This window comes from Fistularia commersonii, chromosome 15 (assembly GCF_037954325.1).
Source record: "Fistularia commersonii isolate RoL2024-O1a breed Wild chromosome 15, RoL_Fcom_v1.0, whole genome shotgun sequence".
Lineage (NCBI taxonomy): Eukaryota > Metazoa > Chordata > Actinopteri > Syngnathiformes > Fistulariidae > Fistularia > Fistularia commersonii.
In genome coordinates this window covers 10,416,336-10,441,729 of record NC_141298.1, presented here as the reverse complement: position 1 = coordinate 10,441,729, position 25,394 = coordinate 10,416,336, and the positions used below count along the sequence as shown (strand labels likewise).

At 45.2% G+C, this 25,394-nt stretch overlaps 3 protein-coding genes across 6 annotated transcripts; 2 read left to right on the top strand and 1 right to left on the bottom strand.

Annotated features, from left to right (window-relative positions):
• Positions 1–604: 604 nt before the first annotated feature.
• Positions 605–12,185, top strand: pigl (phosphatidylinositol glycan anchor biosynthesis, class L). Its single transcript, XM_086160786.1, has 7 exons — positions 605–872; positions 1,449–1,548; positions 7,459–7,549; positions 9,029–9,096; positions 9,873–9,904; positions 11,046–11,179; positions 11,723–12,185. Exons 1-7 carry the CDS (start codon positions 614–616, stop codon positions 11,849–11,851), a joined length of 813 nt encoding a protein of 270 aa, XP_086016912.1. The 5' UTR covers positions 605–613; the 3' UTR covers positions 11,852–12,185.
• cenpv (centromere protein V) lies at positions 11,657–19,427 on the bottom strand. Of its 4 annotated transcripts, none has more exons than XM_086160789.1 (5): positions 19,324–19,427; positions 13,169–13,261; positions 12,992–13,061; positions 12,765–12,879; positions 11,657–12,437 (listed from the first exon to the last, which is right to left on the bottom strand). In XM_086160789.1, the coding sequence occupies exons 2-5, from the start codon at positions 13,258–13,260 to the stop codon at positions 12,301–12,303; spliced, it is 414 nt and encodes a 137-aa protein (XP_086016915.1). In that variant the 5' UTR covers position 13,261; positions 19,324–19,427; the 3' UTR covers positions 11,657–12,300. The 4 variants fall into 4 exon arrangements, with proteins under 4 accessions (XP_086016915.1, XP_086016916.1, XP_086016914.1 ...); XM_086160790.1 differs by lacking the exon at positions 19,324–19,427 and adding an exon at positions 15,051–15,137; XM_086160788.1 differs by lacking the exon at positions 19,324–19,427 and adding an exon at positions 13,577–13,786.
• Positions 15,353–24,681, top strand: LOC147226467 (polyubiquitin-C). The gene is made up of 4 exons (XM_086160785.1): positions 15,353–15,506; positions 16,080–17,505; positions 20,195–20,825; positions 24,212–24,681. Exons 2-4 carry the CDS (start codon positions 16,090–16,092, stop codon positions 24,679–24,681), a joined length of 2,517 nt encoding a protein of 838 aa, XP_086016911.1. The 5' UTR covers positions 15,353–15,506; positions 16,080–16,089.
• Positions 24,682–25,394: the final 713 nt, after the last annotated feature.

Sequence of the window (25,394 nt, the reverse complement as noted above, 5' to 3'; positions counted from 1 at the left end):
AAGGATAAAAAAAAATAATCCAATCGGTTGAATTCACCGCCGGATTGTCCTTTTAAAAAAACCCTTTAAATTTAAAAATGGTAAATGTCTCTAGTTACAAGTTTAAATGGCTCCGATGTCACCATAAACATAAATAACCGTGTTTTACTATGTCGACATGTATGCGCCTGCAAGGATAAGACGGTGTGACAGTTAAATCCTTCCCGTCAAACAAGATAGTGTTTCTAATGTTTGTTATTTTTTTTCAAGATTCACTCACATACGTATATCAAGATTTAGATTCTGTTTTTCAATGATAAGAAAAAATAAAACGTATTGCACGGGAGAAAATCATGGCGTGCTAGAACTGTGAATTGGATGTTTGGGGAAACATTATTAAAGCAGGTCAGCGAAGCGATAGCGATGGCTTCAGATAAGCTAAATATATTAATATTTGGGATAGAATTTGCAGTATTTTTCGAAAATAGTAATTAGAATTGTGGCATTAAATGCGAAATTAGTTACACTATCCACATGAGCGAATCGGACTGTACGATTGTTTTTAGCATGCGGAACCAATATTTAGGTCGTGTTTCCACACGGACTGTTTACGGTGACGGTTTTATTTTTAAAAATGACTGTTTGCTGGGCCGTCGTCGCCGTGTTGTGCTACTTCCTTTGGATTAAACTGATTTACGATCGATATCGGGGAACTTTGGTGGACTCGCTCGATCACGTTTCGCGGTTTTTATCGGACAAAGGAGCAAACTGCGACGATTTTAGAGTTCTGGTTGTCACCGCGCATCCGGATGACGAGTGTATGTTTTTCGCCCCAACGATTATACGACTCTGCGAATTAAAAGCCACAGTGCATTTATTGTGTTTGTCGGAAGGTACGGCGATACAACACTATTACACGTTTACATGTTTTTTTTAGAAAATATGCGAGGTTAATTTCTTCTCTTGCTACTAGCTTAAGCCATCTATTTACTTTTGTAAAAAAGAAGTAAGACTCTTTCCCAGTATACACAAGTAATTGCATTTTTACTCCATGAAGGCGTGATGCTGTTAAAAACCTATACATGTATACAGCTATAAACCCCTCAAATATGACAACGATTCACAATAAATGAATTTGGTTTCTTATCAGTGCAGCCTGAAAAGTGTCTGTTTAATACACACCGTCATACCGACCTACAGTAACTCGTGCGCATGTGAAATTTGGCATTTTACGCTTACAAGTCTGGAGGTGTTTTGAAGCAAACACGAGTTAAATATTTGGTAAAATGTGGAGATCAAACATAAAAGAAGGACGTGTTTACAAGGCAACCGGGAAAACATTCACTTGGCGCACTTAAAATGTCAAAAACAATAATAGGCATTCATTAATTCCATGATCAGCTGTGTTAAATTGCACCAATCTACTGATATAATCCAGGATTTTTTAATGTTATTTGAATATTGTACAGGAAACTACTACAACCAAGGGACTCAGCGTAAAGAAGAACTGGTGAACAGCTGTGCAGTGTTGGGGATACCAGCTTCCAGAGTCACCGTTATATGCCATAAGTAAGCGAGCACACATAATATAAAACTACAGCTACATTTTAAAACTTTGATTTATCCACATCTCATGTTAGCTCTCAGTAAAGTGTTGAAAACATTCGATGATCAGTAATTATAACTATGTTACAAATGTTTAGGCATCTTCAGCTGTGCATATAATCAGTAGGTTTAGTCAAAATACAAATTGGGGTAAGACCTGTGCAGTTGCTGTTTTCATCATTCATAAGCTTAGAGAAATATATTGAACCGCCGGACACATTCACTGATTTTGCATGAGCGGTAGCATTTTTCAGGTGATTGTTTAAGTCCGGTTGTTACCTGGTCGGAGACACTAATCCTCTGGGCCGTGGGGGAAATGGACTGTACCCTGGTTGTGTCGTGTAAAGATATTCAATATACTGTGATAAAGACTGCAGCCCGCTGAGAATCTCTGCACAGCTCAAATGGACAAGGCCACTTTTATTTCAATTCCCTCAGTCTCAAAACAGTCCGTTCCGAAGGCAGACGCTGGGAAACCAACAACTGTGCAAAATGGTGTGCGATAACATTCTTTTTTTGTTTCACGTGAAACGAAAACAATGTGTTATTCTTCATTCTCGAATAAGAGCTGAAGCGCATTTGGATGTAAACTGTTGCTATGAACCCCATCCATTAGATGGGATGCAACTAGAAAGAGAAGCAATGAGGATTAAGAGAAATAAGACTACTTTGTATAAATGTACAAACAAAATGGCTGCGTGACGGGCGGAACACAAAGTACTCTCGTGGCAAATTACTAGTTAAAAAAGATCACATTTTCTGAAACGCGAGCTACAGAATCGAAACTGCAAGTGAAAGAAAAGACATTCGATGCATAGCGGCAGTCTTAAACGTGGGCGTATTAAAGCGGCGCGTGTGAATGTTATCAAGAGCCTCTGAATAAAAGATGAGAGTAAATTTTGAAAAACAAAAAAAAGCACAATCAGCCAGAATGTGTTTCTGGGAGAAGCTCCTGAAAACGGCACGGCTGATGGAGAAGGACTGAACTTAGAAACGCAGCAGAAACAGCCCATGATGAGGGTATTAAAACCAAAGCAATGTTCTACTCGAGCCCCACGGTATGATCGTAGCGATGAGTCAAATCAAATAAAATTCAATTAAATACTACACATGCACCCTAGCGTGCACACACGGTGCACACACGGACTCGAGGGTGACAAATTCGAGGAAAGAACCGGATAGAGGAATGTGGAAACCTAAGCTGTGCAGAACAGAGGGGTCACTGAATGGTTTGAGGAGTATGAAAATGATATGAATCATATGCTGCTGCCTTCACAGTCACAAGATAGCTCCCCAATTGGAGCAGCGTGATAGCGTTCTTTCCCGCCGCTGCCGTCAAAACATCAGGGGATGTCTTTGGCTCGTCCCTCCCGCAGGCCAGAATCAATGGCCGCCGCGGGCCGACACCTTACCGCCACCAGCTGCTGTCACACACACACAAAACCACACTTTCACATCTGACTTGAATCTTTATCGCTGCTCCATCTTCTGTATCTGGTTCTGCTGTTGATGCAGCTGCAAGATCCAGGATTGAGTTACAGGGCAAAGTGGAGGTAAATTTTTTTTTTTTTTTTTTTTGCAACTGCAAATCAACCCTTCAGCTTCCCCTTGGAAACGCTGCGAGTTTCCGAGAACCTCCGGGCCGCCTACATGTGAGTTCCTGTTGGCTCACCGAGCAGGTTGTATGAACTCTGGAACGAACCTGGAACTCGCAGTAATAAGCTGGCAACCTGCCCAGGTTGTCTGCCTGAGAGAATATTGTGTGTGTGTTTAAAGTGTTTAAACCCCACACACACACACACACACCTTTCACAGTTTTATCATCTTGTGCACACAGACTATAGGCGAACTTTGATCCCAACGCCGTCTGCACTTCTTCTGATGCTTAACAGAGCCCACAACCCCCTCCTTCTAACACGCATTGTTGTTTGACCAAAACACACACCCAATCAGCACTTAGAGACCCCCAGCCTCCTCCTCCTCCTCTTCCTTCTCCTCCTCCCCGCTAGTCTCGCTCTCTCGTCCCACCCTCCTCTTGTCCATGTCTGCTCGGGCCAACCACTAAGGACTGTGGGCTTCATTTTGGCAGCGCTGAGAGCGCGGCCAATGTAGGTCATTCAAAAATGTTTTTCTGTGTGTGTGTGTGTGTGTGTGTGTGTGTGTGTGTACGTGGCCGGCCACACTTTGGCTTCGCTCTCGGTCTTCTCCGTCCAACTATGCACAGATGCACATCCTCGCCTTGACCTCTCCCTGTTTTTCCTTGCCGGTCATTTTTTTTTTATTGTTGCACAAACAAAGACAACTATGCGGCGCAACAGTTGGTGGCCATTTTTCTTTCTTTTTTTTTTTTATTTTCTTCCCCCCTTCCTCTCGTTCACGACTCGCCCGCTCGACGAAAACGATTACAGATGAGTTAATCTTATTTTGCGGAACTTTTCACATCCGATGGCGAAGGATGCGTCCCTCGTCCGCCTCGCTTTAATTTAAAAATGGGCCGAATGGAAGGATACGTACTTTGCTCCGGTGAATTCTGTGCGCTCATTACACGGTGATGGCCACAAACCTCCTCGAGCTTATCTCGCTCCTTCTGGGGTCTCTTCCCAAGCGGCTGAAGGTTTCCGCTGGAAGACAGAACACATGACTCCTTCAGCTAAAATGCACAGGGTGAAACAAAGCCCTTGGATTCAGAGACACAAACCATTTTGAAATGTAAATGCCAGCGCAGGGGGGCGGATTTGAATGGACATATTAAGCACTTCTTTTAAAAATTCAAACCCTAAAGTCAGAACCACACAGATAGGGGAGATTGTAATTCTTGGGAGATAATTCCGATCCTTTAGAGATCAAACTGGGTTGTTCTAGAACATAAATGTGTCGCTTGAATTGGCAGTTGATCTTGATGTGGTTTTTTCCAATTTGAGTTTTTTTTTTTTTTCCTTTTCAGCCGACAATCGCTCCTTTCACGGGATTTTTCCGTCAGAATACGCAAGTTTTAAGATTTACTCGGTGACCCATCGGGGAGGGTGGAAACATGAGTTACCGGAATGTTATTAATCGTCCGGATGTTGTAAATCACTCCCGGCAAAGCCCGGAGTCGCCGCTGTCGGCGAAGACGGCTCCGGATGAGGGTCGGCTCGCTCGCGAGCGGTTCTCCCAAGATGACGGGCGGGGAGGTGGGGGTGGGAGGGGGGTGACACGTGAGTTCGGTTTCAAAATAGGATTTTCCCTTTAATGCTCAGTGAATAGGACAGCTGTGTTGACAGTATCTGGGGCCCCGGTGCATGTTGGGGCCTTTGTGATCAAGCTGGATCTGAACACGCTCCGCTGCCTCTCCACTTGCACTGGCTTGACCTCTGTCTGCTCCCTGGACTCGATTAGAGCCGCTCACCGCACAAATCCCCCCGCGCCACTTCTTCATTGCATTATCCGTCGCTTCGGACCCGGGCTTCTCTCGCCCACCTTCCCGTTTTTTTCCCACCGGGTCCGTGACAGACAGTAAATCCACCCCCCCCCCCCCCCCCTCCTCCTCCTCCTCCCGGAGCAAATGAAATCCTCAGCGTGGACGCAGAGCTAATTCTCTGCAGGGGCGTAAAGCGGAGAGCTCGGCTAGAGTTTCTGGATCTACGGAAACGGCTCATCCGTGTCGCGGGTTTAAATATATACATCGATCAGGGATGGTGGGAGGGGGAAAAATAGAAATACTGCTAAGGTTGATTTATAGCGACATGACAGGGCGCAGTAGATCGTGGAGAGATGTCCCGGCCCCGCTATTGACCTGTTGCCATGCTTTTATCCTCGATACATTTGTCACCGCATGCTGGCCTTGGTAAAACCCAGCGGCCACTTCTCCCCCCACTCATTAGCCAAACCCTGCAAGCGGCTCCAACATGCAATGAAACCCCTCATATATAAATACATATATATATATATATATATATATATATATATAATTTTTTTTTTTTTTTATTCTCCTGCACCACCTGCTTGCAGGAAAATCAAAAAATACTCAAAGGCATTGTTGCCGTTGTCGACACGGGAACAGTAGGGACGGACTGTCAGCGAGCGGTGGCATCTCAGCCATCCGCTGCAGGACATATAATCTGGCTGTGTGGACAGGAGTCTGGCAGTATCTCAGGTCTGCAGTCCATGTGACCAGACTAAACAAGCCCTCTCTGACAGACACACACACACATAGAATCCCCTTACTGGGCTAAAGTTCAACAACTGCATACAAATGCCTGCAAGCAATTAGACGTCCACATGCAAAGCTACAAAAGGGGAGCCGTGGAGGTTATTTTAGGACATTTTGCTCCGTTGCCATGGCGAAGCCAACACTCAGCCTGCATCCTGCTCCAGAGAGGTCATTTGTCTTGTGTGTTTTCTTCAAGGACCAAAGTCTAAAATAATAAATGGGTACGAGAGTTATTGAGCCGCTGCCGCGATGGAAATAAGAAAAAAAAGACCACATCACCCGAAAAAAAAAACAAAAAAAAAACACATCGTTCGAGTTCCACTGAAATACTACAGTGTGTTTTTGCAAAATATCCTGAAGAATACCATCAAAATATCCTCCTCCTCCTCCTCTCTCAGTAAACAGCTCCAGGAAACATTTCACATGTTCTTATGAATGTTTTTGGACACAAACCATCCCCCCGGAGAGGCCGTTCCGTGTGTTTGTGACCCGGAGGCTCAGAGTTTCCACATCACACTCGCTTTTGCAGAATACCGGCCCCCGCTCAGTGGCACTGGATCGGCGAAGACGCGAATAACACTCGCAGATGGCCTCTTGAAGGCAAATAAAAATTAAAAAATCACATTAACGATGCAAAGTAAAGTCTCTTCAATTTCAGAGATGGGTTGGTCCGAGTAAGTCGGCTTGTTCGACGCCCGCGTCCGGACTTTACTCCGCTTCCAAAAGACAGCCCATAAATGCCCGGCCTTCGATGACATGTAGGTCACTGGTATCGCAGCGTCGGACGGCGCCGCATTCAGCTGATGACAGACGGTTTTAAACTATGGGTGACCCTCAGCCCCGCCTCCCCGCTGACACAGCCGACCCCTGCGCGCCGGCCCGTTCACCGGCGGCCAGGCCCTCGCAACGCTGGCAGCCAATAGATTTGTGGCCTAATCCATCACTTCCATCCCGGTAGCTCATCTGACCTGACTCATTGTTGGGAACCAGGGGAGGGGGGGGAGCGAGCGTCGGCGGGCATCCCCCTTCCTCCCCCACCCCCTCCCCACACACACACACACACACACACATTTGATGTTGCGCACTTAAATGTCCTTTCGCTTGAGCTGTGAAACAGCCCGGCAGCCGGGGGACGGATAAATATTGAGAACGCCAGCAATAACAACAGCTCTGGCTGACGAGTCGAATAAAATTCAACATCATAATCCTCTTAAGAGGGCGCGGGGGGTGTTATCACAAGGGGTTTGTAATAAACTGCCATCATTACTGATTTATTTGCCAGCGGGCGCATGTACACGCCGCCACCTTTCTCGCCATCACACCGCCGCAACAACATCAGGCCATCGATCCATCTGCTTATCTCGTCGGCCGACGCCCTGACGGTTCAACACTTGCAGCAACCTTCTCGTTGCCCCGCGGGGCACCGGCTTCCCCCGCTGAGAAGTGTGTCTGACCGGCATTAGCGAGAGAGATGGAAATGAAATGAAGCTCCCCGTGACCTCTGGTTCGGCGTGGCCGGGACCTGGTTTTGTAATGGCTTTCTCTCTTTTTTGCCCGACCGTGTTCAGAGGGAGGAGGCCATCGGGCCGGCGATGTGCGTTTCCACTCCTGATTAACGTTTTCCACAAACGCTTCAGCTAAATCTGCCTTCGCTAACCATTGTCCGCTTTTTTGCCCGACAGGAAGCTTCCAGACGACCCCAAGGCTGAATGGAGCGTCCCCTTTGTCTCCTCTCTAATTGTGAAACACATAACAGCCTACTCGGTCAACATGGTACGTTCCGCCCCGCGTCGAATCGTAGCCTTTCCTGCCACTTCCACAGCACGCCGCTTTCCCACCATTCCGTCCGACAGATCCACGTATCGTTGTGCCCCTGCGGAGGGTTTCGGCATTGCGGCTGCTGCGCTCCTCATACTGTTTTTCAGGGCGCTTTTTCTCGCATCTCGACCTTGTGAAAAAGTTAGGGCCACATGGCCCTGCACTGCGGTGGGAGAGTTTGAACTCAAGTTTGTGTGTTTGCAAAAAAGATTCTTATCGGACCCGGTGCACTCCAGTGCCGTCAAATGGGCCAAATGGGAATTTGGCAAATTAGGAAGCACAGAATAAGGATGTAGTTCAACTTAGGGACAGGAAATGCAGCATAAAGATTATCAGAACCGTATACAGCTCATCTGAGACTTTTCTCGCCATTGCCAAGTACAAAAATACATGTTTTTTTTATATTTATACATATGTTACACATACGTCTTACAGTTCAATACGAGGACAATTGTTGCCGCATCAAGTAATCATTGCTAACGAAAAAAGGCTTGAATTTTATACATTTGTAACCAAAGGTTACCTGATTACATTATTTATTCATGCTAAAAAGAAGTGTTATTTATTTTATATATAACTTGCATGAACACATGTGTCTCTGTCAAGATGTTATTTCAACAATCGGCCCACACACACACACACACACACACACACACACACACTTCACCAAAGTTCCTTTGTTGGCAAGAGCTCAAAAACAAGCAGCCGAAAATACTAACAATTTTCCCAGTTGTAGTTCTAGCCCGGCATAAATGCACCAAAAACATTTGATCACAAATAGCTGGCTGATTTAGATTAATGAGCCGACTTCCTTCATTACGAAAGCTCTTAGTGGCAACTCCGGCTATAGGCTCATGCCAGATGGCGTTTTTTCGAGGAGAAGTTTTGGATGTGAATTTGCCGCTGGGTTTGGCTCTGCACGTGCAGTCACTTTGTTTTTTTGGGGGGGATAAAACCAACAAGCCCTTTGCACACTGTTCTCCCATCCTGTCACGAATGGAGACAAGATAAGTCTTACAACTCAAAACCGAAAAAAGATTGGAGAATCACATGTAATAAATGCCGAACTAAAGCAAACCTGCCCTTCTTCAGCCATGACTCATCTCCACGTACAGCCTAGCACACAAATACCAGGCGTTTGAGGAAACAAACACGCGCCGAGTTGCAGAGGAATTGGTAAAATGCACCTTAGCGTAGCGGACGCCAAGTCTCTAGCTTTTTTTTTTTTGGTCCTCACTGCCTTTGCATGCACACAGAAAAAGGCTTTTAAATATCAGTTGTCGGCTGCCAAGCGCCTCCACAGTCAGACACACAAAAACCAATAAAGACATCGTTCTCCGTTTTTTTTTTTCTCCTTTTTTTTGCCTTTTGCTTGCTTTTAGATACCCGTATTCTGGCTTCTCACCCACACTGTGAGATATTTTGTTGTTTCAGGTGCTGACCTTCGACGGGAGAGGAGTGAGCGGCCACGCCAATCACACAGCCATCTATAAAGCTGTCAGGTACTCGCTGCATTTCGAGGCAAAGAACCAGGTTGCTCTTCCAGCCCTCGCCCTCCCCATTTATAATACGGCACCATCGAGGAACTGGGGGGGGGGCTGGACGCGCACACAGCCGCCCGTCTTTTCCACAACGTTTCCCCATAAAGGCAACACACTCACGGGCCATGTTCCGTTGCATAGCTGAGAGGTCAACCAAACACGGCCCTCAGACGCGGTGGGCTCCGCTCCCAGAGAGCCGCAGTAAATCCTGACCCCACAGCAGCGAGCTAGGAAGGAAGCTCCAGCTGGGGAGGGTTGCATCAGCCTGTCTGTGTTTTTTTTTTATTATTTTGCAATTTTGTGCCCCGGCGAAATGCACCGTGGCCGTCAATGGTCGCGACAAAACGACAACCCCGCTTTGTTGTGATTCCCCTGAGGGGCTGGAAAACCCCCTGATCGGGACGCGTAATAGTTTGACATTTCTCCGAATAAACATTTCCCTGTTAGATTCTGCCCGGCCACGCATGCTAACGGCTATCATCTGCAGCAAGGCGGGCTGGGGAGCTGACACACACTCTGCAACGTACAGAGACCCTAAAACACTCTGCTGCTGTGCTTTGTGGGTTTGAGGTCACTAATGTGACTGTCTCCCCAGATAACGGCCATAAATACATCATACTGTTTATCCACGCACGATAAGAAGCCGCCAACTGACGCATTGAGAATGAAATGTAGTTTTTTAATGTTGCCGCTACATTTCACTTTTTTTTTTCTTTTTTTTTTCCCGCCGCCTGCAGGTATCTCAGCTACACCGGCCAGGTTCCCAGAGGTAGGTGTGACACAAGAAGGTCAATATGAATGTCAGTGAGAAAACTGGTAAACACGCACTGGGCCAAATTTAATGTCTCACAGTGGTGCAGAGATGAGTTTCTCCTACTGGGGGCATTATTCTCTCAGTATGCACTCTTGCTGGGGAGAAATCCGGGAGCGACCATAAACACAGGCTGAGGGGAGGTATTCTTTTTTTTTGTTAATATACAGCGCCCTCTTCTGTTCACAAGTAAAGGAGGCCTAAGCACTAAGCCGGTTCGACATGCCAAACACGAATGAGTAATCTCAAACTGGTCCTACCAAGCCGCACCTTCTCCTCCTGCATACATATCATATTTCAAAGTATCATTTGAAAGATTTGTTTCTTATGTCACCCGTGGAGGGTGTTTTTATTATTATTACTTATTACTATATGAACGGGATATTCCAAGGGAAATAGGGACAGGTAGGAGCACACATCACAGCGGGTCAAGAGGTCGGCTGACATGTTGCCTGCAGATCACGCCCACGCCGAAGTTTGAGAAGGGAAAATTGATAAAGAGGCCAGGCGAGTCTGCAAGGTTAATCACACAAGAGCAGAGTAAAGGGCAGTGTCATCAGTCAGCGGGCTACGTCAAACATATCCAGTACAAAGTGGCTGCCGTGACCTCTTTAGCCCGCGGTGAGTCATCATAAAAAGGTGCAGGGCGGCATTAATCACTCGCTCGGGTGATTTGTTACCATAGTAACCTGCCGTTTGTACCTCAACTGTTTGCCTGATCAAGCCTGCCGGGCGGGTCTGGAGAGAATTAGGTCCGGGCTGATTCCAAAGCCTCTCCACCTGGCTGAGCAGGAAGGCCTGCTGTTCATTCCTCACACCTCTAAGCCTCTGATGGCCCACAAACTCACACCCTGTGAGAGCACGCCGGGGGGGAAATATCGGGGATATATTATCAGGAAGTGTCCGTTATTGTACCGTTGACGTCTTTGCCGCGGCTCGTCGTCTCTGGATGTTTTCTCAACCGAGCCCTCGTCTCCCACGCGTCCTCAAAACGTCCCGCTTGAGAACCCGAGTGCGCGCCCAGTGAAATGACCTGGAAAAACAGTCCACAGCCTGAGCGGACGCTCACCAATAACCGGCTTTCTGTCTGCACTTCCAGACTGCTGTTTGCTCTCCTTGGTGACTGTTGGTCTCCTCAGGAAGTACATCTCCTTCCTGGAGCTTCCCCTCAGCTGGCTGCTGCCCTCGCGCCTGTGCTGTATCGTAGGCCCGGAGGGGTATCGTCGAGCCAGAGTAAGCAAGGCCGGATTGTTGGCAAGACACTTCTCCGTCTACCATTAGAGAAGTGTTTTTAGCACATCGTAACACTCCACACACTGTGAGAGTCCTGAGCCGAGGACTTGAGACTGAGAGGCCCTTTTCACAACAGGGCAAACACAGGTGTAACCGATAAAATGAATTGCCATCGCATTCAATTAAGCTGCCGCCACGGAGCCCGGTCCCTTTCACTGCACCCATTCTCAACCGGTCACTTGTCACAACGCCAACGTCAATGGCGGCTCCATTCCATTTACTCACCCAGTTGGTTTCCCCTCGCTCAGGAAGAGCCCAACCAGATGCCGCCGCCGTCAAGGAAATGAATTTCAATCTGTCTGCCGCTCCATTAAGGTTATAAATCACACCTGTGTTTGACCTGCAGTGGAAAAACCTTGCATGTGAGGTTTGAAACTGTGCAATCTAGCTACCAAAAAAAAAAATCAGATTCAGGCATTTTACTTAAACATTCCTGACCAGGCTTTATTATATGTTCGAACACCTTGTTTTTGTTTTTGCCAGGCTGCCATGCTCTGTCACCGCACTCAGCTCCTGTGGTTTCGTTACCTGTACGTCATTTTCTCGCGATACATGCTGGTGAACACCTTCCAAATGATCCCGCATGAAGCAAAGGACGTCAAAATCTACTGAATAAGTGGACTCACTCTGCACCGTCAAAGGTCCCCCTGAAATGCTGCTGACTTGCACACGTGTTCTGTCCGCGTGGCATCCTCTCCCACGGGGAGCGGAATCCCTTTCACTGAAGCTTGAAGGTTCTGCTTGGTTTTTCCCCTGTTGGAGGGATTTTGCAGGTGTTCTTTTGTATTTTTCTTTTTACTTGAATCAGGTCACCGTTAGGGTAAAGACTTAAGAGGTGGAGACTTTGGAACTGTATGGATAAACTTGACTTGAAAACATTAAATTAGCCAGCTGTTTACTGTCTAATTCACTCAGAATAAACAAGCATCACTGTGATACCAAAACAGAACTCCATATTTCTTTGTTTCCCCATGAATTTAGTATAGTTTGCAATTATCATTGTATAAAATTGAACCTGAGATTGACTGTTAGGGGACGGAGGCTGCCTTTTCTCCCCCCGGCTACGCGTCCTGATCATGTTTAGACATGTCTCGGATGGTCCTGTGAGCTTGCATGCTCTCCTCCCACTTCTCTCCGCAGAAGAACTCAACCGTCTGACTTCTCACGGTTCCAGGATCCAGGCAGTGAGGAGCAACACCTGAGGGAGCAATGACACGGCACATTGATGTATGCCTGGACAAAAGAGCTCACTGTCTCTTGGTTACATCACGGCAGCTTTGCTATGCGGGTAAAACCAAGGAAGTATGAGCATTTCAAGGGTGGTGTTTTGAAACGACACCTAAAGACAAGATGGTCTGTTTTATATTGTTTTTTTTTCTTGTGCACCACAAGTGGAGCATTAAAGCATAAGCTAGGTATGTTTAGTGATAAACAACAACACTTAGTTTGGGGTAAACACGGCAGTGGTGGAAAAACAAGTTTACAACACATGTGAGTTACTTGTGTCAGCAGTTCACAGTCATACCATATCCGTCGGGGTTGGAGCGTGGCATGTAGAAACTTTGAACTCCACAGGACTTACAGAAAGTGTGTTTCGCAACGTGAGTGTTAAATGTGTATGTGGTCAGATTATCTGAGCCCTTGGGAGAGAGAGGGAAGAAGGGAAAAAGGGAGGGATGGTTACTCAAATAAAAACGCTGCGATAGTTTTGAAAATTAGTTTTGTTGACTTCCTCTTCCTTTGCTTTCCTACCTGTAAGAGTCTGAAGTTACTTTTGGGAACAATGAAATGGTGGTTTTGTTTCTTCGTACAGATGCTGCAACTGGAGAAACGATCGGGTTACGGGATTTAGAGTTTTATGAGTCAATCTTCATCAGTTGAACATCGGTCTCGTTTTAATATGAGACAAGAGAATGTAAATATCCATACTTGCAATGGAAAACATGGAGGTCAGGGGAGCTCCAGACTTCGAACCTCACAGCCCCACAGTGGCAGCCACCGCTGTGTTTTACAAGCTCCATCCTGTGGGAAGGAACGACACAACTGTTGAGAATCACTATTTTGCTATTAGAGTATTTGTTTACAGTAAACCGTCTGTAAACAGGCACAATATGACCCGAGATTCTTATGAAGTCCTTGTGAAACTGTCTCCGCCCGTGTTGTTGTGAAACATGGTCATGGAATCCAAACACCCCTCCCAAAAGAAAAAAAAAAAAAAAGTCCATCTCGATTAAAAGTCACATTTAAATCTAAGGCCTCAGGGCTACTCACAATACAGTCCTACCACAGCTGTTAATGTGTACTTTGAGGACATCTGTTATATTCAAACGTGGATACCTTTTCAAAGACACAATAGATTGTTGTCCAGAGGCATGAGCACATTCTTTTCATGTGATAGTACTATCAGTTTGCGTGGCGCCCCACCAGTTTTCTTTCCTGGTTTAAAAGAATGTTTTTTTTTTCCTGGAACACCTCATGACGCTCACTTATTATTTCCTCCAAAGAGCAGGGCAAAGTACAAGACTTGCACAAACAAAATCCTCAGAGGCTGAACTGGTTCGGCCAGACACACCGTTCTGTGTTGGAAAACTCTACGGTGCATCACGGGTTGGGTGTCATATGACATGGCGCTGGGGGAGGGCCGAGGGAATGCTGTGACCCAAATACATAAATCAGGACTCACCAGTGCTGTTTAATATTACTGGGGCACGAATAGAAACCCAGCAGGCCCATATCTGTCCATCTGATACCTGATTATATTTAGTTCACGGTGCAATACTGGTGATACGTGGAAGCTCAAAGTTGGAAGACAGATGACAAGTCAGAACTTGACACTGTCTGGTGAAAACAGAACATCAGCTACCTACCACCGCCTCGCTGGACTTCCCCACTGATTTCCCTCAAGACCACTGACCTAAATCTTCAGATCTTCCTCCTGTTTACTCAGCTACTGTAGGGAAACCAAGACGGCGCCACATTAAAAAACCCTTCAAACCTTTAGGCAACGGTCCAGAAATCAAGTCCCGGATTTCCTTTTAGGAACTGCCAGTTCTATGACACTGGGCAATTCTTATTAAATGAGAAATAGCCTTTCTCTTGTGAGACAAACTGTACAAGACTGCAAATAACTCGTGGCTCTATCTCAAGCTGTATCAGGAGACTTCACGTGCTCTGACCAGGGTTTGCAACAAAACTTGTCCTAACATGGACAACCTACCCTTTGTTTTGCTCAATGTCAACAAATTCATTAGGGGGAAAACAAACAGAGAATATAAGATTCCTCCATATCGATAAGATTCTTCCATACATTCAAGGGTGAATAATATGCTAATTCGTTTCTAGACACTTTCTAGTATGACAATGCTAACCCGGAAGCGCTAGTTTAATCTAGCCTAACCAAGGTGTGAAGATGTAGCAATTCAAAATGTCATTCGTCAGATGGCACCCGGGTTTTATTAAAGTCTCGAGTCACAGCAATGGAATTGTCCAAGGGATTTCTGTCGCGGTTTTGTCTCCAATACCCTGAACCAGCTGTGGCTCCAGCTGGTGACACGTTCACCAGGCACGTTTCCGCCCGACGGCACGTTTTGGGCTCTCGACCAAAGCTAGTACTAGCATAAAAAAACGTCAATTCAGTTCCTTGAATAGCGACTTAGAGGCGATTGATAACTTTCCAATACAGTACGTTTGAAATTAAATCTGCGAGAACGATCGTTTAGTAGTATTATTGACGATATCTCGTCCGCCCAGGTGTTGTTTAACGTGTATATGTTGTAATCACTTGGTCATAAACATGATTAGCCTTACTTACTGTAGACACGGCAACCAATAGGGAAGCAGACAAACAACTGTGCTGTGACGTCGTCCAATCACAGCACGAGGAAGGTTCTCGTCTGTGTTGCCGTGTCGGTTCCTTCTGGAAAATTCAGGAGGAAGAGCCGTAGTTCGATATCAATCCGCTAAACCGCGAATGTACAACTATGTGTTTTTAAAAGCACGTTGTGATATAATAAATATTGTCCACACGAGAAAAATTGTAAACCCCTGAAAAGCCGGCATTTAAATGACAAATATGGTGTGGAAACTGTGCGTTACGGTGTGCCGGGAACTACTTTCGACTGCGTAGGCATATTGTTCGGTGACGTATGCTGCTCCGCTATATATACCACAGTGTTAGTCTGTGACAGCATATCCTCATCGCGACAGAAGAGAAGCACTCATCATCAGGAAGACGAAAATATTAGAAGATAAACTGCGGTTTTATACTGTGAGTATTGTTGCTTTTCTTCTAAATATTTCACGATTTTTCATGTGAATCAACGGCTTCAGACAGCCGCAAAACAATTGTTGATTTTACTGTTTAGCCCACGACGATATGCTAGTCAGATTCTAATCAGTGCCGCCCGTTGGCTTTACATACTAGAAAATATTGATTCTTTTTGGTGGTAATAAGAAATAACGTTTTTTTAAGTTGTTTTTATTTCGAGCGGCTGTACCAATTTACTGGTTTCCTGTCGGTAACAACAGCAGTGACTCAACATTTCCAGTACTATCGTCCATTAGAGGCTTACGTTAGCCGAACAAAAGGGAGGTCAATATGATCTCAAAATGGCGCTGGCACTGGAACGGCGCTCAGTTGTCATTGATTTCGGTTTCTGTGATTTGAACACTTAAATAGTGACTGAGCTTATTAAATTAATTGTTACGTTCAACGTGTTCATGGCGGGTTATTAAGGCTATGGTACCTACTCATTAGCGATCCTATGCAATTGAACAACTTAATTTTAACGTCGTTTACTGACTGTATGTGGTTCCTTTTCTTCCCCCCCATGAACTACAGACAAAACAAAATGCAGATCTTTGTGAAGACGCTCACTGGCAAGACCATCACACTTGAGGTTGAGCCTAGTGATACCATTGAGAATGTAAAGGCCAAAATCCAGGACAAAGAGGGAATTCCCCCTGATCAACAAAGGCTGATCTTTGCTGGCAAGCAGCTGGAAGATGGCCGCACCCTGTCAGACTACAATATTCAGAAGGAGTCCACCCTCCACCTTGTCCTGCGTCTTAGGGGTGGTATGCAGATCTTTGTCAAGACCCTCACTGGTAAAACCATCACCCTGGAAGTAGAGCCCAGTGACACCATTGAGAATGTCAAGGCCAAAATCCAGGATAAGGAAGGCATTCCCCCTGACCAGCAGAGGCTGATCTTCGCTGGCAAGCAGCTGGAAGATGGCCGCACCCTGTCAGATTACAACATCCAGAAGGAGTCCACCCTCCACCTTGTCCTGCGTCTGAGGGGCGGTATGCAGATTTTTGTCAAGACCCTCACTGGTAAGACCATCACCCTGGAGGTTGAGCCCAGCGACACCATTGAAAATGTAAAGGCCAAAATCCAGGACAAGGAAGGCATTCCCCCTGACCAGCAGAGGCTGATCTTTGCTGGCAAGCAGCTGGAAGATGGCCGCACCCTGTCAGATTACAACATCCAGAAGGAGTCCACCCTCCACCTGGTGCTCCGTCTCAGAGGTGGTATGCAAATCTTCGTCAAGACCCTCACTGGCAAGACCATCACCCTGGAGGTTGAGCCCAGTGACACCATTGAGAATGTCAAGGCCAAAATCCAGGATAAGGAAGGCATTCCCCCTGATCAGCAGAGGCTGATCTTTGCTGGCAAGCAGCTGGAAGATGGCCGCACCTTGTCAGACTACAATATTCAGAAGGAATCCACCCTCCACCTTGTCCTGCGTCTGAGGGGTGGCATGCAGATCTTTGTCAAGACCCTCACCGGTAAGACCATCACCCTGGAGGTTGAGCCTAGTGACACCATTGAGAATGTCAAGGCCAAAATCCAGGATAAGGAAGGCATTCCCCCTGATCAGCAGAGGCTGATCTTTGCTGGCAAGCAGCTGGAAGATGGTCGTACCCTGTCAGATTACAACATCCAGAAGGAGTCCACCCTCCACCTGGTGCTCCGTCTGAGGGGTGGTATGCAGATCTTTGTCAAGACCCTCACCGGTAAGACCATCACCCTGGAGGTTGAGTCCAGTGATACCATTGAAAACGTCAAGGCCAAAATCCAGGACAAGGAAGGCATTCCCCCAGACCAGCAGAGGCTGATCTTTGCTGGCAAGCAGCTGGAAGATGGCCGCACCTTGTCAGACTACAATATTCAGAAGGAATCCACCCTCCACTTGGTGCTTCGTCTCAGAGGCGGTATGCAAATCTTCGTCAAGACCCTCACTGGCAAGACTATCACCTTGGAGGTCGAGCCCAGTGACACCATTGAAAATGTCAAGGCCAAGATCCAGGACAAGGAAGGCATTCCCCCCGATCAGCAGAGGCTGATCTTCGCTGGCAAGCAGCTGGAAGATGGCCGCACCCTGTCTGACTACAACATTCAGAAGGAGTCCACCCTCCACCTGGTGCTTCGTCTGAGGGGTGGCCAGTAAAGCAGTCAAGATTCCAAGTTGACCTAATCAAAATGTGACCATCTCTTTAGGCATTTGTCTTCAAATGACCAAATGTGTGACTGAAATAAAAGTTTTAAAATTAACTCTCTGGTGTTTATTTGTGTAAATCCCAACCCGTTCTGACACAGATGAATGTCTGTCAGTCTAAATTGAGGATGATCTGTCCAATTGAACCGGATGTTTCTATAGAAAACACTGGCTGGGGGAGTCATGGATGCAACCATAGAACCTGAAATTGACTCCTTTCGCGCAGTTGAAGTTTAAAGAAGCCCTAGCAAGGGCACTTGGCAGGATTAAAGAAAAAATAAGAGTCTTGCTTAAATTGCTAAAGAATTGTGCGAGGCATCAATGTACAGCTGATTATTTTGAAAAGTGGTACAGTTATCAGGACATGGAGGAATGTCATGAAAAGCTGGCACAAGACTTGCCAATAGAAGGACTTTTTTTTTTCCATCTTACAATGAGACCATATGATGAGTTACTGAAAACACATGCAGCGTGTGTTTCCACCCTAGGCTCTGTCCGGCCCGTGATAGAAAGAAACTATTAAGAGCATAATGAAGACTTTCCATCAGAGCTCTGACATGACATTTCATGTCCTCAGGCTCCCTACCAAAAAGAACACAATTGTCCCAATCATGGTGTGGTTAGGTGTTTTCAATGTGCAACTGATTAAATACTTTGGAGTTGACAGAGGGGATTCTAGCATTTATTGCTTTTCTATGTGCATCTGGCTTTGCTAATGGAGAACAGGATTAATTTAATAGCATGAATGCAGGGTGCGGATTAAACAATGGCCATGCTATGGCATTAACCACCTAATCCAAAACTAAACTGGCTAACTAAACTCAGTTATCTGGATAATCAGGTATCAGCTGCTAAATCCTGCCAGAGGCATTTATCTCATAACCCTGCTTCATTTTACAAGCTGCTTTTTGCAACATTTTTAAAGGTACTGATCTCAGCCCTTGGAGATTTCAAGCTTGCTGGACAAATAACACTCCAATGGCATAATCAGTGACATTCTAGAATATTCTGATGATATGTTTTATAGTCCGGATAATTATTGCATCAGCCCAAAAGGTGTCAGTGCTTTGAATTGTCCACCCAGAAGAGCTTTTGAATCAACTGTCAAAACAAATGACCAGTAAAACATTCAAAGCAGTTTCTTAAGTAAACAATCAAATTACTTCCCATATCATTCCTGTATCATTCATTCTGAGATTTAACCTCATGGTTTTTTTTTTTCAAGATAGTTCTTATTACATTTTCTTGAATTTGGCTGAAGAATGGTGAGCAAGGATGAGACCGTCTGATGTCACAACAGCTTTTTGCATTTTTACCTTATTTTAAAAGGCACAGGTCATGAGGTCAATTGACCAGTAAATACACATGAACCATAGTGCACAAGGTTTCATGTGGACGGGACAAAACAGAAGACACATAAACCTCGACTTTACAATCTACATCAGACTTGACACCTTTAACCCTACAATTCTGTCATTACTGTCACACTTCATGACAGATTTCAATCAGTCAATATTATTGAGCACCATCTGGGATAAGAAGAAACTCAAGTCAAAATAGAGTTTGCAGTCAAGCATCTCGTACCTTAAAGTGATACTGTATCTGCAGTTTCAAGTCCAGTTGTGTATCTGCAGTCACTGTCTGCATTCTGATTGCACCATTGAACTCCAGCAATAAACAGATGCAACACTTGCACATGCGCAGTAGCTTGGGCCTATTTTCCGTGGCGGATGAACATGACGCATTTTTGTATAAACTCGCAGTGTTTCCTCGACGCGCCTAGATATATGTTGTCAGAGGTGACACATCGACCTACCCGGTGGTGAACGATAATTCATCTTTTTGTAAGTACATACGATAAAACGTTCGAGTTAGTGGTATAATATAGGTATCTTTTGCTTGAATTTCTAAATGTTCTCTAAATGTTATCTTCCTGCTAGCTGCCAGCGTAAATGCTAATGGTAGCCGGCGACCGCAACCTAAAAGTGCGCAGTAACTGTAAGCTAACAATTACGTCAATATCCGCAGTTTCCTTATAATTAACCTTCGCCTCCAGTCTGTCACCTCGATAATTGTTAAATATGACGGAACAAGAATATGTTAATCATTTACTGGATTCAATTAACGGGGTTAACATTTGACAGTCTGTAGGCAATAACAATGGCTTATTTTTTTTAAAATGGCGCTGGCTGAAGAATCACCGGCTTCTTCCCCCTTTGGTCAAATCACAAGGCAAAGTTTTTTCGCCGTGAGATCTGTTTTTTTTTTTACTTTGAACGAAGATATGCATGAAACGAGACAATCATTTAAATTAGTGAACGCGCCAGATACTGTTTGTTTGTTTTTTTAAAGCTAATAGAGTAAATGGCTACAATTGACTACAATTTGCATATTCGCAGGTGTAAACATGCAGATCTTTGTCAAAACCCTCACTGGTAAGACCATCACTCTTGAGGTCGAGCCCAGCGATACCATTGAAAATGTCAAGGCCAAAATCCAGGACAAGGAAGGCATCCCGCCTGATCAGCAGAGGTTGATCTTTGCTGGTAAGCAGCTGGAGGATGGCCGCACCCTGTCTGACTACAACATTCAGAAGGAGTCAACTCTTCACCTTGTCCTGCGTCTGAGGGGAGGTATGCAGATCTTTGTCAAGACCCTCACTGGCAAGACCATCACCCTGGAAGTGGAGCCCAGTGACACCATCGAGAATGTCAAGGCCAAAATCCAGGATAAGGAAGGCATTCCCCCTGACCAGCAGAGGCTGATCTTTGCTGGCAAGCAGCTGGAAGATGGCCGCACCCTCTCTGACTACAACATCCAGAAGGAGTCCACACTCCACCTTGTGCTCCGACTCAGGGGTGGTATGCAGATCTTCGTCAAGACCCTCACTGGCAAGACCATCACCCTGGAGGTTGAGCCCAGTGACACCATTGAAAATGTCAAGGCTAAGATCCAGGACAAGGAAGGCATTCCCCCCGATCAGCAGAGGCTGATCTTTGCTGGCAAGCAGCTGGAAGATGGCCGCACCCTGTCTGACTACAACATCCAGAAGGAGTCCACCCTCCACCTGGTGCTTCGTCTGAGGGGTGGCCAGTAAAATGCCATCATTCTGTGTTCTTAACCTTATCATCCTTAAAGTGCTATGTATGCTGTGCAAGTTTGTTTTTTCTTCATATGACCAAATGCTCAATGCGTAAACCTGATTAAAACATTAAATGGAACTTTTAGGTGTTGACCTCATCTTTTTAAATCCTACTAAGTAACAGATAAAATCAGTTATTTGTCCACTCAGTAATAAAAATACAGACAAAATGCTTTTAAGTGTGAGGAGAATTGCTGTTCAGCTTGAGTGGACAATGGTCAATTCTGTAGTCAAATTATCATTAAACAAGTCTGTTAATACATCGAAAATGTAAAACACCTGCTCTTGATTGTCAGGGAGACATTAAAACCATGGTCCCCTTTTTTTCAACACAATTAAAGCAGGATCTGAGGTAAATTTCACTACTGCCAATGTTTAGTTGCAAGAAAAGGGTTTCTCAGTGTCTGACCTCAATCTCCTTTGAGGTCCTGTACAAGCTGTTCTCCATGCCATGCTCCTCTGGGATGTTACAAAACGCCCCCTCCACTGAATTGACTTAAGTTTTATTCGGCATATATTTGGTTTGGCTGTTTCCGCTAGTTTGATGTCTTGTCGCCATCTTCTGTTGATAAAATGCTACTGCATCAACATTGGCAGGACCTCCAGAGGCAGAGATTCTGCGTTTTTGAGGCGAACATTAGACCAAGCGGTATTGAGGCTTGTTCAAGATCCCTGACACAGAATCCTAATGCTAATTCCTGTTTGGTCTAATTATCTTGCTGTGGCTGATAAATCAACTCGAACACACACACACGCACACAATGCTATCCAATATCAAGGCTCCTCTGATCAGCCACAGACAATCATCTACTTTCACTCTCCATGCAACAATTAGATCTACAGATCTTAGTCAAGCCCAGCTACACCATTTAGTCTTATTTCTCAATTTATGATTGTATCCTATTTCAAACAGACATGTGGAATTTTTGTTTTAATCCCAAACATGCTCAGAGGTTCACACCAAACCCTACTCTTTCAACGTTCCATCAGCAGCAAGGTAAAACCATTTTCCTGCCCTTTTTTTTTTGACATGACATGACACTGCATTATTTTAAGCTAGTCTACATTTTCATCTCCTTAAATTGATCTACAGGACGGCTGGAAATTGTTTGTCACTCTCACCGGTAGATAGTATACTCTCTTGGAAAATTAAAGCTCCAATCCTATATAGTCAACAAAAACTCACAGATGAACTACATCACCTTTCTGAATTAATAAAATCATAGTTTAGAATTATCCTTTATCCATACTGTGTTTTTCAGAAGCCCATATTCTACATTTTCACCCCAAAGTGACCCTCCTTCCATGTGGAATATATTCAATTATGCACTTTATCATAATTCAGATAATTAGGGACAGTTGGACGGTAAGCGGAACTGGAGGCCGCAGAGATAAAGATGTCAAGGGGATCTTTGAGTGAGGAGGATGGATTGGAAATGGGAATGAGTTCATCAGCGGGTCAGCACATGTTACATCCTCAGGAGATACAGTCACATTGACATTAAGAGATGTACAGAGAAGGTATTGTGAATATCTGGGAAGGTGGATGCTGAGGCCTAGAGGAAGACCAGAGGAGGAAGACCAGAGGAAATTTATGGACGGTGGAAAAGAGGACAGGATGTTAGTTGGTACCAGAGAAGAGGAAGGGAGTAGTTCTGTTTTGTGGAAAACAAAGTAGGGCCTGCAGCACTTGCACTCTTTACTACACGGCGCGACGATAATCCAGGTACCACCTTCACCTGGTAAGTCAGTATTTTATTAATCAACAAATAAATACATTATAAATATATAAATAAATGAATAAAATCCATGACTCCCTACTAAACAGAAAATGCAGCTTGACCACAAGGTCCTTTTTCAAGAGCAAGTCGAAACTATAGGCACAAGTGCAACAAACACCATTACTGGCACCTACAGGATCCGCTGAGATACTGCACCTAAAAAAAAAAACACATTTCATCCCCGTTTGCATGATCCACCTCGAACACGATCGCACTGTAGCTTCCCTGAAGGATTCATCGTTTTACCGCACTACAAATGCACTGGTTTTAGCTGGACGAGTTTGTTTGCGTGTGTAGGGGCGTTAAGCCCCGCCCCTCCACCTCAAACCCCGCCCCCATTTACTACGTAAGGCTAAAACCAGGAAAACGAACCGTGACGTCACAAAGCGCAGCCGCGACGTCATAAAGAAGGAGTCGACCTGTTAACGGCGCGACGCGGATCTACTGATGTCATACAGGTGGAGCTCCGTGTCCGTGATGTCAGCTGCGGAATCCGGATTAGCAAACATTGTGAGTAAAGACATATTTTCAGACAGAAAAACAGACAAACAACTTCCGGTGTACGCCGTACCGTCAACACCGTGCGCATTTACTGCAGTTAGCCGCGTGAAACGGCATCGATGCCTCCTAGCTGGTGTAGTTTTATGTCCCTGTTTTGTCTTACCTTCAAATTGCCCCCCGCTCCTGACATTTTGGTTTATATTTTGGACGTGAACTTTGCGTTCGCATGCTACCCGGGTGGCGGGCGGCTAACGTGACGTAAGCTAATGGTTACGCCGGAAAGTGTTCACGACTGTCGGTACGTCAATCGAGTTAAACCCAGTGACGTATTTAAATGAGCTTAATTTCCAAATTCCAAATTAAATGCATGTGAAATTATTTTTAAAAAATTCTGTTTATAGTTTTTATGGGGTCATTAGTTATGTATTATAAAACCGCCAAACCCTCCCTGAGACACTACGACTACTGCTACTTTTGTACCACCGCTAACTGGCTAAAATGTACCTTCTAATGGAAAGCATCGATTTTTAAAGGTGAGCGGTTTGTTTACCTAAATTCTTTAATTTATCACAAAAATACATGGCAGTCTCTTGGTAACTTAGCCAGAATTTTTAAAAGACTCGACAGTTCTGCGCAGATGTGCGCAGAAGATCAGCCCGGAAGTTAGCTAGGAGCTATAACTGTCTGTCGGCGTTGGTTTTAAAAGTTTTAATCATGTTACTAAAATGAATACCAGGGGGCTGAAGGTAAATCCTGATGAAATTAAATCCCTGAATCCTCCTCTGCACATTGCAGTAAAATAAAAAAAAAGTATTGCCATAGCGACATATAATGCTTCGATTTGCTAAATCATCTCCTAAAAATTTGTACCAAAGGGACTGTTAATCTCTAGGTGGGTGCACTTAACCCACTGTCGGGCCTCGCATTGAATGTGTGCAGGACATTATATAATAGTGTGTGTAATTTTTTTTCCACCTCACATGATAATGGGGTTAGTATCTGAAACTGCAGGATATTCATAAGGAACTACCCACGTCTTGTTCCTCAGGTGGAACCATGCTGCTATTTGTGAAGACCCTCATTGGTAAAACCATCGCCTTGGCCGTCGAAGCCAGTGGCTCTGTTGAAAACGTCAAGGCCAAAATCCAGGACAAGGAAGGCGTCCTCCCTGAGGAGCAGAGGCTGATCTTTGCGGGCAAGCAGCTGGAAGATGGCCACACCCTATCTGACTACAACATCCAGAAGGAGTCCACCCTCCAGCTGGTCCTGCGTCTGACAGGTGGCATGCAGATCTTTGTCAAGACCTTCAGTGGCAGAACCATCACCCTGGAAGTGGAGTCCAGCCACACTATCAAGAATGTCAAGGACAAGGTCAAGGACAAGGCGGGCGTCCCCCCCGATCAGCAGAGGCTGATCTTTGCTGGCAAGCTGCTGGAAGACGGCCGCACTCTCTTTGACTACAACATCCAAAAGGAGTCCACCCTCCATCTGGTCATGCTTCTGCAAGGCGGTGTTTAATTTTTGTGAATATTTGTAGAGTATTTGAAGATTTAGATATCATACAGAGTTAGAACCTACTTCTTTACCGTTTCCGTTACTAGGAGACATCCCCCATTACTTCCCATCAACTTAAAAAAATATATCAGGGAGCCAATCCCAGTTGCGACTGACCCGGAGGATATGAATTTGCACAAATTATCTTCCAATAAACCCAACACATATCAACTGCAGTTTAAGAATGTTTTTGTTTTTTCGGACGATGACGCCGCTTAATATTTGGCTCAGGGTGATTCAGTGAATTTTGCAGCCGTTGCTCAGCTGCTGCCAAGGACTCCCAAAGGAACAGATTGATGTTCATTCCATACCTCCACGATTAGAGTCAGAAAAAAAGTCAGGGAATGAAGTGGTGACATTCACATCCTCCATCACTGCCAAAGAAGACATTCTCACCTGGAAATCCTTACTTTTTCACTACTTTTTTCCCTTACTTTTCCCTTTATCGTGTTTTGCTGGGGCTAGATGCATCTCAATAGAATTTGTAGTCATTCTTGAAGGGCATTTTTTTTCTTCCCCCAGTCACATCCTGGCCATCAGAGCTTCTACATGCAGCTCCTGTCGCATCAACCGCTGTAAAAGTACACCGCAGCAGAAGAGTCTTTGGTGTCTACCTGACTGGTCGAAAAATGTCTTCTATGGTGAAGTTTTGCAGCTGAACTGTTCTCCCTCACTGC